Source organism: Symphalangus syndactylus, chromosome 22, assembly GCF_028878055.3.
Source record: "Symphalangus syndactylus isolate Jambi chromosome 22, NHGRI_mSymSyn1-v2.1_pri, whole genome shotgun sequence".
Taxonomy (NCBI): Eukaryota; Metazoa; Chordata; class Mammalia; order Primates; family Hylobatidae; genus Symphalangus; species Symphalangus syndactylus.
Genome location: NC_072444.2, coordinates 8,668,084 through 8,681,070, shown reverse-complemented (window position 1 = coordinate 8,681,070; position 12,987 = coordinate 8,668,084). Strand labels below are relative to the sequence as shown.

Below are 12,987 nucleotides of genomic sequence, written 5' to 3'. Positions count from 1 at the left end.
GGATCAGATAGTTGTAGGTGTGTGGCCTTCTTTCTAGGTTCTCTATTCTGTTTCATATGTCCGTTTTCATACCACTACACCATGCTGGTGTTTGTTTTTTGTTGTTGTTTTTTTTTTTTTTTTTTTTTTTTTTTTTGAGGCTGAGTCTCACTCTATCACCCAGGCTGGAGTGCAGTGGCTTGATCATCTCAGCTCACTGCAACCTCCACCTTCCGAGCTTAAGCAATTCTTCTGCTTCAGCCTCCCAAGTAGCTGGGACTACAGGCATATGCCACCATGCCCAGCTAATTTTTGTATTTTTGTAGAGACAAGGTTTTGCCATGTTGGCCAGGGTGGTCTCAAACTCCTGACCTCAGGTGATCTGCCTGCCTCAGCCTCCCAGAGTGCTGGGATTACAGACATGAACCACCATGCCCAGCCCACCATGCTGTTTTGGTTACTGTGGCATTGTAGAGATCTTTCACCTTCCTGGTTAGCTGGCATTCCTAGGTGTTTTATTCTTTTTGTGGCAAGGTTATTTATTTTTCAAATGACTAATTCATTTCCTACTAGTGTGGATTTCTTCTTCTTCCACCTAGAGCACCTTTCTTTTAACTTTAGGAATAGGTCCAACTACTGGGATGGTATCTTCTCATCCACATTCTCTTCTATGTGCAGTGGTCCCTCAATATCTGTGGGGCCTTGGTTCCAAGACCTCCCCTGGATACCAAAATCCACAAATGCTCAAGTCTTGGATTTAAAATGACATGGTATTTACATATAACCTATGCATATTCTCCTGAATACTTTAAATCAAATATCTAGATTACTCATAATACCTAATAAAATATAAATGCTATGTAAATAGTTGTTATACTATATTCTTTAGGGAACAATGACAAGAAAAAAGTCTGTACATGTTCAGCATAGATACAATTTTTTTTCCAGATGCTTTTGATCCATGGTTAGTTGAATCCATGGATGCAGAACCCACAGATACAGAGTGCTGACTCTACTTGCTTTAGAACTGTTTTTCCTGTGGAGTGAGGTATTTGGCCCGGGAGGGAACTCTGTGTTTCCAGGATTTATTTCTCTTGGAGGTTGGAGGTGTTGTGTCATTCATCTGTGAAGAAATACATCTCAGCTGCTGGGTCATTTTAATTGTTTACAAAGAAACATTTCACCATTTTTGATATCATGTTTGATGCCATGACAATGATCGAAGTAAGCCTGTGCTAGATATACTCAACTTCTGTCTCCCTGACAACTAGTGTAGATTTTAGCTTCTCCATGCAGGGCTAGTGTGAGGATACATGCTGTTTGGAAATATGAAACATTTTTCAACCTGATTAGGTTCCTCAAGAATATGTTTTGCCTGTAATCCCATCACTGTGGGAGGCCGTGGTGGGAGGATTAAGAGAGGCCAGGAGTTTGAGATCAACCTGGACTACATAGTGAGACCCTGTTTCTACAAAAAATTTAAAACTTAGCCAGGTTTTGGTGGAGCATACCTGTAGTTCTAGCTACTCTGGAGGCTGAGGCAGGAGGATCCCTTAAACCCAGAAATTCAAGGCTGCAGTGAGCTATGTTCACGCCACTGCACTCCAGCCTGGGTGACAGAGTGAGACCCTGTCTCAAAAAAAAAAAAAGAATATATTTTGATTGATGCACAAATTGCATTGTGTCCTGTGTATAGTAATAACTTAGGCATTTAGGAATGACAAAGTAACTCCTTTAAGTATGTTACACAAGGAAGACCATAGGAATATAAATTGCTGGATAATTGTTTTTCAGATTAACAGTGATATAGAAACAGGACCAAACTTAAGTTGGAACTGCTTAAGCTGCTGATAATGTGTAGTGAACAGCAGCTGTTCCTTTTGACCATGTTATTAGCTAAGATTCTTAGTTTATATTAGTAGCAATATTTTTGAGGCTTCCAAAAACCAGTGTTGATTCTCAGAGTTTATTCTCCCACTTATACCTAATCTTCTTGCTTTTGTATGTGTTCATTCATTTGTAGAGTATAAATGGCATTCGCACAGAGGAGGTGGCTGTCGTGACAAAGGGGCCATCTACTAACCCTGACTCTGAATGGGAGGGTCCCAAGCATTCGGTAGTTCCTAGTAAAAGCCAGATGACCACCCCGTCGGAGTCTCTGCAAAGCTTTGCCTTTGGCTCCCTCTCCATAAGCAGCAAGGAGACAGAAGAGAAGGAGGAGGGGGCAGCTGGCTATCTTGATATTAAGGAGATGCCAAGAGGCCCAACTGGGGAATGTATAGGAGTGGAGGAACAGGCCAGTGCCTTAAAGTTCTCAGTAACACCAGCTTCCTGTCAGCTGCAACCTGGTATAAAAAAGGCAGAGAGTAGTGAAGAACACGTTACACCAGGAGAGCCACTTGGAAAACAAAATGGATCATTTCATGACTTTCATGTGGGTAACCAGTTCCCCACCCTCATTCGAAGTTTCCAGGTAGTAACTTATTCAATGATGCAGGTCTAATGACTGTCTTTGGAAGAGGGCCAGAATCTGTCCTGTGGAGGAGGTGGTGATGGTGTGGTGAGGGTAGTGGCCTGCCTGCTGTTTTCAAAGTCACAGACTAAAATTAAAGCCTTTGATTGTGCCAAAGAAATTCATTCAGAGCAATTAACTCCATGGCTAGAAATGCTTTCTTCTCTGATAACTTAACAAAACTCCAGCTGTCGGTCTTTATGAAGCTGGTTAAGTGCGTTCATCTTTTCCTTGCTCAAGTGAGGGCTATGGAAAGAGGTGAACTGCGGTGACTTCTGTGGTGAGGAGGCTTCAGTGTTGTGAGACCATGCTTAAAAAATTCAAATACTCTTAATTAAAGGGGCAACTCATCTTCTTATGAGATTTCAGGCCCCAAATAATTATGTACTGCAGCCACATTGTGCAGCCCACCATTCCCACTGACCCCACCCACAAGAGCATTCAGGATCATAGGCACTGATTTCCTATGCTAAGGTGGTTGGCCACTTAACCTTATCACAATCAAACGGTAGTTTCCGGGTGATTTATACTCCTGGGGAAGGTGAGCAGATGGACAAGAAGGCCTTTGGTATTCCACTAATGTTCATTCTTCTGAAATTCTGGGATTAATCACCAGGTGGTGGTAGAACTGATTGTTTTTTTCTTTCCAGTTTTCCAAATACTGTCTCTTCTCAATAACTCCAAAGTGAATCTCTGACATTGATCTGAAAAAAGTTAATGAATTCGAGGGTAATGCGTTCCATTGCCACTGCTGTTTCATGTACCATTTGTACTTAGTGGAGGAAACGTGGCTGATTTTCTTAATTATAATGGTATGGACACAAGGACAAATCAAAGTGATTGCTATTTGGCAAGTCGTTTTATATTCAAATTCTGAAGGTCAGTCTGAAGTGTTTTCTATCACCAGTCATAACTGCTCTTACAGCTTTCCATTAAGCTAATGAAAGTGATTATAGTAATGCGGCTTTTTAATATCCCTCATGATTTGACACCTTGTCAGGGTTACTTTGGAATACTGTCGAAGTCTTGGGCAGGGTAAACACCTTTGGAGATTGAGCTAGCCCTTTACTTAATTAAAGCTAACACTTTGATCAGATCAGTGTCAGAAGATTACTTCTCCATTGCCTTCAGAAATGCTCTAGTAACTCTTTCCTTACTGCTTCACAGCCTCCCCTGGTGAAGACACAAACTGTCACCATCTCAGATAATGCCAATGCTGTGAAAAGTGAAATCCCAACCAAAGATGTCCCTATTGTCCACACTGAGACCAAGACCATCACTTATGAGGCTGCCCAGGTAGGTCATGGTTTGATGCTTCAGAACCAAAGGCTGCAAACAATATTAATCACCTTTCTTCACAGAGTTTCTAGTCATTTATCGCCAAGAATACCAGGTTTTTCTGGGGCAGTTCTTTTCAGAAGAGATTACTGGTCTAAGAAGGTCCCAGACTACTTCATCTAAAGCAAAAAATTGAGCAGAGCACACTGGTGTGTGCCTGTAGTCCCAGCTACTCAGGAGGCTGATGTGGGAGGATCTCTTGAGCCCAGGAAACACCATCTAAATTTTTTTTTTTTTTTTTTTTGAGATGGAGTCTTGCTCTGTCGCCCAGGCTGGAGTACAGTGGCGCAATCTCGGCTCACTGCAAGCTCCACCTCCTGGGTTCACGCCATTCTCCTGCCTCAGCCTCCCAAGTAGCTGGGACTACAGGTGCCTGCCACCACGCCTGGCTAATTTTTTTGTATTTTTAGTAGAGACGGGGTTTCACCGTGTTAGCCAGGATGGTCTTGATCTCCTGACCTCGTGATCTTCCCGTCTTGGCCTCCCAAAGCGCTGGAATTACAGGCATGAGCCACCGTGCCCAGCCTAAATTTTTTTTTAAAGCAAAATTGTCTTAGATCTTATTGCTTATATCCACCCAATTCATTTGCATAAGGCAGTCTAGTGTAATGGTTGAGAACATGGGCTTTGGGTCTGAAAAAACCTGAGTTCAAGTCCTGGCTCCTCTGCTTACTGACTTGGACAAGTAATTGAATATCTCTGAGCCTTGATCTCTGCCCATGATGTTAATATCTACTTCATGGTGCTATGAGGATTTAAGTGTTTGTTTGTTTGTTTGTTTGTTTTGTGGGACGGAGTCTCAGTCACTCTGTCACCCAGGCTGGAGTGCAGTGGCGCGATGGTCTCGGCTCACTGCAGCCTCTGCCTCCCGGGTTCAAGTGATTCTCCCGCCGCAGCCTCTACAGTCATGTGCACATGGCTAATTTTTGTATTTTTCGTAGAGTTGGGGCTCACCATGTTGGCCAGGCTAGTCTCGAACTCCTGACCTCAAGTGACCTGCCTGCTGTGGCCTCCCAAAGTGCTAGGATTATAGTTCTTTTTAGAAGAAATTACTGGTGGCTGGGCACAGTGGCTCACACCTGTAATCCCAGCACTCTGGGAGGCCGAGGTGAGCAGATCACGAGGTCAGGAGTTCAGGACCGGCCTGGCCAACATGGTGAAACCCCATCTCTACTAAAAATACAAAAATTCGCTGGGTGTAGTAGCAGGCACCTGTAATCCCAGCTACTCAGGAGGCTGAGGCAGGAGAATCGCTTGAACACAGGAGGTTGCAGTGAGCCGAGATTGCTCCACTGCATTAAAAAAAAAGAAGAAGAAGAAGAGATTACTGGTGAGCCACTACGCCTGGCCAGATTTTCTTTTTTGAGAAAGGGTCTCACTCTGTTGCCCAGGCTGAAGTGCAGGTGGCACGATCTCAGCTCGCTGCAGCCTAGACCTCCCAGCCTCAAGCAGTCCTCCCACCTCTGCCTCCCAAGCAGCTGGAACTACAGGCGTGCACAGCTGCACCTCGCTAATTTTTTGCAGTGACAGGATTTCACCATGTTGCCGTGGCCAATCTCAAATTCCTGGGCGCAAGGGATCCAACTGCCACTATGCCCCTGCTAAAAATTTTTTTACTTCCTACTTTCAGTAAAATGTCTCTTTCATTTTTGGTAGTTTGAATGGACTAGAATTGATTTATGTTGAATTGTTTTTCTTTTGTTATTCACAGAAGCCAAAAGTAAGAAAAACAGTTCCCTCTATAAACTGAGCTGTTATTTCATTCCTGCAACAAATACTTATTGAGCGTTCACAGTATTAAGCTAAAGCAATGTATAAGGTATGCATAGTCCCCACCCTCTGGAACTTGCATTCTAGTTAGGAGAAACGGGCAATAAAGCACATAAACAATGTATAAGTCAATTTCAGACACTGGTAAATGCTATAAGGAAACTAAAATGGGGTAAAGAGTTAGAGAATATGGGATTACATGAAAGATTGCCACTTTGGGACTAGGATAGTCAGGGAATTCCTCTCTGAGGAGGTGACATTTTGGCTGAGGTCTGAATGATGGGAAAGAGATAGCCATGTGAAGTTCTGGCTAGGTGCTTTCACATAAATCTTTTCACTTAATCCTCACTTCACCATGAACTGGATGATGTTATCTCCATTTAGGAAACAGTGTGGCTTGGTAATTTAAAAGCATGTGCATTGCAGGGCGCAGTGGCTCACGCCTGTAATCCCAGCACTTTGGGAGGCCAAGGCGGGCGGAGCACATGAGGTCAGAAGTTCAAGACCAGCCTGACCAACATAGAGAAACCCCGTCTCTACTGAAATACAAAAAAATTAGCTGGGCTTGGTGGTGCATCCCCAGCTACTCGGGAGGCTGAGGCAGGAGAATTGCTTGAACCTGGGAGGCGGAGGTTGGGGTGAGCCGAGATCGTGCCATTGCACTCCATCCTGGGCAACAAGAGTGAAACTCTGTCTCAAAAAAATAAATAAATAAATAAAAGCATGTGCATTGCAATTAGAAAAAAGAGAATTAGGGTTGGTCACAATCACTTTGGGAGGCTGAGGAGGGAGGATCAGTTGAGACCGGTTGTTCCAGACCAGCCTGGGCAACAAAGTAAGACCCCCATCTCTTTTATATATATATTTTATATATATATATAATATTATATATAATTTATAATTGTACATATTGAATTATATAATTATATAATTAATACAACATAATTGTATTAAATATATAAATTAATATATAATTATACATTAAATATATAATATATATATTAGCTGGGTGTGGTGGCATAGCTGTAGTCGCAGCTATTCAGAGGCTGAGTTGGGAAGATTCCTTGAGCCCAGGTGTTCAAGGCTACAGTGAGCTAGAATCAGGCCATTGTACTCCAGCCTGGGCAACACACCAAGACCCTGTCTCAAAAAAAAAAAGAGGGCTGGGTGCAGTGGCTCATGCCTGTAAACCCAGTACTTTGGGAGGCCGTGGTGGGTGGATCACGTGAGGTCAGGAGTTCAAGACCAGCCTGACCAACATGGTGAAACCCTATCTCTACCAAAAAGACAAAATTAGCTGGGCATGGTGGTGCACGCCTGTAATCCCAGCTACTTGAGTGGCTGACGCAGGAGAATTGCTTAAACCCAGGAGGCGGAGGTTGCAGTGAGCCAACGTGGCGCCATTGCACTCTAGCCTGGGCAACAAGAGCAAAAGTCCATCTCAAAAAAAGAAAAAAAAGAGAAAGAGAGAAATAGAATTTGTACCCTGGCTCAATCAGGTAGGTACCAACTAGGTAACCTTAGGCAAGTTGCTAATCTTTCTAAGCTTGTATTTCCTTGGCAGTAAAGTGGGGATAATACCACTGACCATTGCAAGCTTTGGAGGAAAATTAGGTGAAATGATGTCTGCAAAGCACTGGGCATGTTCATGGACACTTAGTGTCAGTATGCTTCCCTATTCTCTCTCTCGTGGTCTAGAGTGTGGATTTTGAGTTTGGTACATAATGAGAGTTTAATTAGCCAGGCATGGTGGTGTGCACCTATAGTCCCAGCTGCTTGGGAGGCTGAGGCAGGAGAATCGCTTGAACCTGGGAGGTGGAGGTAGCAGTGAGCCGAGATCATGCCATTGCATTCCAGCCTGGGTGAAAGAGTGAGGGTCCATCTCAAAAATAAATAAGTAAATAAATAAACAAATAATAATGAGAGGTTGCGTGAAGTTTATCGATACTAACAAAGTGGCATAATTGAAGCAATGAGCCAGGCATGGTGGACGCACCCATAGTCTCAGCTGCTCAGAAGGCTGAGGCAGAGGCTCCCTTGAGCCCAGGAGTTCGAGGCTGCAGTGAGCTGTGATTGTGCCACTGCACTCCAGCCTGGGGGACAGAGTGAGGCCCTGTATCAAAAAAACAAAATGAAATATAGTAGGGAGAGGTCTGGGGCCAGGAATATGACTAGAACATCTCTGGAAAAATGCTTGTAAAGAACTGAAGTGTCTGAGGAAACAAGAAAAAAGAAATGTGTCAGTCGAGAGAGACAGAGAAATGAATGAATAGGTCTTGGCAGTGAAGGGGACTGAAAAAGGAATAGGAAATTACTTTAAAATTGTACATGCTATTAGCCAGAGGATATAGGAAATAATTACTTCATATGGCAGAGAATCCCTTTAAGTTGTCAGTACCATGGAAACAAGCTAAATGTCCATCAGTGGAGAGCTGGTTAAATACATTATGGTACATCCAATTAAGGTGATTCTGTGTGGCCTTTAATAAAAGCTTCTGATGGGAACAAGCTACATGATAAATTGGTAAGTGAACAAGCATGGTGCACTATGGTGGTACTGTTTATGGAGGGGAGAAGGGATGTATATTGCAGCTGTGTGTGTTTAGGCTTGTATATCATTACACTCTCTCTGAATGGGTACTAAAAAACAAAACAAAAAACCAACAACCAAAACGTATAGTGGCCCCTGATGAAGGAGACTGAGACTGCAGGACTCGCGTCAGGAGTGGGAGGGAAACTGACTTTTCACTGTACAACATTTTGAAGTATTAAAATTTTTATAGCATAGACATAGCCAAAAAATTTTATTTTATTATTATTATTATTTAGAGACAGTCTTGCTCTGTAGCCCAGGCTGGAGTGCAGTGGCATGATCTCAGCTCACTGCAACCTCTGCCTCCCGGGTTCAAGTGATTCTCGTGCCTCAGCCTCTTGAGCAGCTGGGATTACATGTGCATGCCACCACACCTGGCTGATATTTTTATTTTTATTTTTATTTTTATTTTTGTTTGAGACAGAGTTTCCCTCTTGTTGCCCAGGCTGGAATGCAGTGGTGCCATCTCAGCTCACTGCAACCTCTACCTCCTGGGTTCCAGCAATTCTCATGCCTCAGCCTCCCAGGTGGCTGGGATTACAGTTGCCCACCACCACACCCAGCTAATTTTTGTATTTTTAGTAGAGACGGGGTTTCACCATGTTGGTCAGGCTGGTCTTGAATTCCTGACCTCGTGATCCACCCACCTTGGCCTCCCAAAGTGCTGGGATTACAGGCGTGAGCCACCACCGCACCCAGCCTAATTTTTATATTTTTAGTAGAGACAGGGTTTCACCTTGTGGGCCAGGTTGGTCTCAAACTCCAGGCCTCAGATGATCAGCCTGCCTCGGCCTCCCAAAGTGCAGGGATTACAGGCATGAGCCACCGCACCCTGCGCCCCCAAAATTGAAATGGTTCAAAATAAATTGTTTTAAAAGTTAGAGCCACACTGCCCACAGAAGTCCATGTGGTGTAGGTGTGGGTAGCTCCTACAAAAAAAGGAAATGGAAGCAGTCATTTTAAAATATCCTAACATATTAGAGAAATATAAAGGCAGCGTGATATGCTTGACAGAGCCCATGGGCTTTTTTTTTTTTTTTTTTTTGAGACGGAGTCTCGCTCTGTCGCCCAGGCTGGAGTGCAGTGGCGCAGTCTCGGCTCACTGCAAGCTCCGCCTCCCGGGTTCACGCCATTCTCCTGCCTCAGCCTCTCCGAGTAGCTGGGACTACAGGTGCCCGCCACCACGCACGGCTAATTTTTTGTATTTTTAGTAGAGACGGGGTTTCACTGTGGTCTCGATCTCCTGAACTCGTGATCCGCCCGCCTCGGCCTCCCAAAGTGCTGGGATTACAAGCGTGAGCCACCGCGCCCGGCTTTTTAATTAGAGTGACTTAGGCCTTAATTCCGACATTTGCTAGTTTTGTGACCTTGGGCAAGTCCCTTATATTTTTGAGCCTTAGTTTTCTCTTCTGAAAAATGCTGTGATCAAGTTATTGAAATAAGCACAGTGTTTGCCTGGTATTTATTAGCTATTCATAATGGTAGCTATTATTATATTGCGTTGTTAAACATTTGCCTTTATTTCATTTTAACCAGGCTTAAGACAGTCAGTCAAGATACAAATTGCTTTTTATTTTATTTATTTGTTTGTTTATTTTTGATACGGAGTCTCACTCTGTCACCCAGGCTGGAGTGCAGTGGCACGATCTCGGCTCGCTGCAATCTCTTTCTCCCGGGTTCAAGCAATTCTCCTGCCTCAGCCTTCTGAGTAGCTGGGATTACAGGTGCGCGCCACCATGCCTGGCTAATTTTTGTATTTCTTTTTTCAGTAGAAACAGGGCTTTGCCATGTTGGTCAGGCTGGTCTCGAACTCCTGATCTCATGATCCTCCCGCCTCGGCCTCCCAAAGTGCTGGGATTACAGGCGTGAGCCACTGTGCCTGGCCTAATTTTTTAATTTTTTGTACAGACGGGGCTCACTTTGTTGCTCAGGCTGATCTTGAATTCCTGGGCTCAAGCAATCCTCCCTCCTCAGCCTCCCAAAGTGCTGGTAGTACAGATGTGAGCCACCATGCCTAGCAATTTGATTGGTTTTGACAAATGGCTATACGTGTGTAACCAAGACACATTTAGGATACAGAACATTACTCCTGAAACTGGCCTCATAGCCTTTTCCATCTGATTTCTACCCCGTTAGGCAGCCAGTGCTCTGCTTTCTATCAGTATAGCTTAGTTTTGCCTGGTTTGGACTTCATGTAGGTAGAAGTATACAGTAGTACACTTTTGTGGATGGCTTCCTTCTTTCTTTTTGAATTGGAGTCTCACTCTGTCACCCAGCCTCCTGGAGCACACTGGTACCATCTCGGCTCACTGCAACCTCCACCTCCTGGATTCTAGCGATTCTCCTGCCTCAGCCTCCTGAGTAGCTGGGATTACAGGTGCCCACCACTTCACCTGGCTAATTTTTGTATTTTTAGTAGAGACGGGGTTTCACCATATTGGTCAGCTGGTCTTGAACTCCTGACCTCGTGATCTGCCCGCCTTGGCCTCCCAAAGTGCTGGGATTACAGGTGTGAGCCATTGCGCCCAGTCCCCAGTATTGCTTTTATAAATGAGAAAACTAGACTGGGCGTGGTGGCTTACGCCTGTAATCCCAGCACTTTGGGAGGCTGAGGCTGGTGGATCACCTGAGGTCAGGAGTTTGAGACCAGCCTGGCCAACATGGTGAAACCCTGTTTCTACTAAAAATACAAAATTAGCCAGGTGTGGTGGCGTGCGCCTGTAATCCCAGCTATTTGGGCGGCTGAGGCAGGAGAATCGCTTGAACCCAGGAGATGGAGGTTGTGGTGAGCCGAGATCCCACTATTGTACTCCAGCCTGGGGAAAAAGCAAAACTCCCTCTCAACAAAAAATAAAATAAATAATAAATAAAAATGTAAAAATCAAATAAATGAGAAAACTAAAGCTCAGAGAAGTCAGAGTGACTTGCCCAAGGTCCCACAGCTGGTTACTGTCTGAGTGGGGACCCAAACCCCAGACTTCAAACAGGGAGTTTCTTGCCCTGAGTCCTAGTTCAAACACCCATTAGAGTCTTGGGCAAATTCTTAACCTCTCTGGAGCTCTGTTTTCTTAACTGTACAGTGTGTATAATAATGGTTCCTCCCTCAGATATTGAGAGGCATAATTGAGATAACAGTTGAATTATATGCTTGGCACATAGTAGGAGTATAATAAATATTAGTTGAGTCTGAATCTAAAGTAGATGACTGGGCCGGGCGCGGTGGCTCAAGCCTGTAATCCCAGCACTTTGGGAGGCCAAGGCGGGCAGATCACGAGGTCAGGAGATCGAGACCATCCTGGCTAACACGGTGAAACCCCGTCTCTACTAAAAATACAAAAAATTAGCCGGGTGTGTTGGCGGGCGCCTGTAGTCCCAGCTACCCGGGAGGCTGAGGCAGGAGAATGGCGTGAACCCAGGAGGCGGAGCTTGTAGTGAGCCGAGATCGCGCCACTGCACTCCAGCCTGGGGACAGAGCAAGACTCCGTCTCAAAAAAATAATAATAATAAAAAAATAAAAAATAAATAAATAAATAAAGTAGATGACTAGTCTTGGCTGAAGAAAATATTAGTTAGCGGCTGGGCACAGTGGCTCAAAGAGCTGTAATCTCAGCTCTTTGGGAGATGGAGGTGGGCAGTTCACGACGTCAGGAGTTCGAGACCAGCCTGGCCAATATGGTGAAACTCCATCTCTGCTAAAAATACAAAAATTAGCCGGGCGTGGTGGCAGGCGCCTGTATCCCAGCTACTTGGGAGGCTGAGGCAGGAGAATTGCTTGAACCTGGGAGGCAGAGGTTGCAGTGAGCCGAGATCACACTATTGCACTCCAGCCTGGGCAACAGAAGCGAAACTCCATCTCAAAAAAAAAATATATATATACAAAAATTAGCTGGGCATGGTGGTGTGTGCCTATATTCCCAGCTACTCAGGAGGCTGAGGCAGGAGAATTGCTTAAACCCAGGAGGTGGAGGTTTTGGTGAGCTGAGATCGCGCCACTGCTCTCCAGCCTGGGCAACAGGGAAAGACTCCGTCTCAAAGAAAAAAAAAAGCTAATGTTTTCAAGGCATTTGTGAACTATAAAATGCTATACCTGTGCTTAATTACTGTCACTGTTGTTGGCCTGTGGCTACGTTCCTGCCTTTTGTTTTTTTTTTTTTTTTTTTTTGAGACAGAATTTCGCTCTTGTTGCCCAGGCTGAAGTGCAATGGCGCAATCTCGGCTCTCTGCAACCTCTGCCTCCTGGGTTCAAGCTATTCTCCTGCCTTAGCCTCCCGAGTAGCTGGGACTGCAGGCATGCACCACCACACCCGGCTAATTTTGTATTTTTAGTAGAGATGGGTTTCTCTATGTTGGTAAGTCTGGTCTCGAACTCCCGACCTCAGGTGATCTGCCCTCCTTGGTCTCCCAAAGTGCTGGGATTACAGGCATGAGCCACCGTGCCCGGCCCCTGCCTCCTACTTCTGATCCATTCCTGTCACTGACTCAATGCTAAGGAAACTATACCCATCCAACTTTTTTAGAAGGAACTTTGTGCCCAGGGAATTTATTTTATTTTATTTTATTTTATTTATTTATTTTTAGAGAGTCTCACTCTGTTGCCCAGGCTGGAAGCGCAGTGGCGGGATCTTAGCTCACTGCAACCTCCACCTCTCAGGTTCAAGCAATTCTTCTGCCTCAGCCTCCCGAGTAGCTGGGATTATAGGCAAGCGCCACCACGCCCGGCTAATTTTGTTTTTTTAGTAGACACAGGGTTTCACTATGTTGGCCAGGCTGGTCTCAAACCCTTGACCTCAGGTGA

General features: G+C 44.7%; 1 protein-coding gene across 42 annotated transcripts in view; it reads left to right on the top strand.

The window, feature by feature from the left end:
• Nucleotides 1–12,987, top strand: part of EPB41 (erythrocyte membrane protein band 4.1) — a 230,018-nt gene that overhangs the window by 206,352 nt on the left and 10,679 nt on the right. For 26 of the 42 annotated variants that reach the window (XM_063631419.1, XM_063631417.1, XM_063631410.1 and 23 more), the window contains one exon: nt 3,659–3,787. The exons of 3 other annotated variants lie outside the window; for them this stretch is intronic. In XM_063631419.1, the coding sequence (XP_063487489.1) occupies nt 3,659–3,787 (129 nt within the window). Of the gene's footprint in view, nt 1–2,002; nt 2,453–3,658; nt 3,788–12,987 lie in introns of all 42 variants that reach the window. 13 more of the 42 variants (XM_063631391.1, XM_063631390.1, XM_063631385.1 and 10 more) reach the window with 2 other exon arrangements.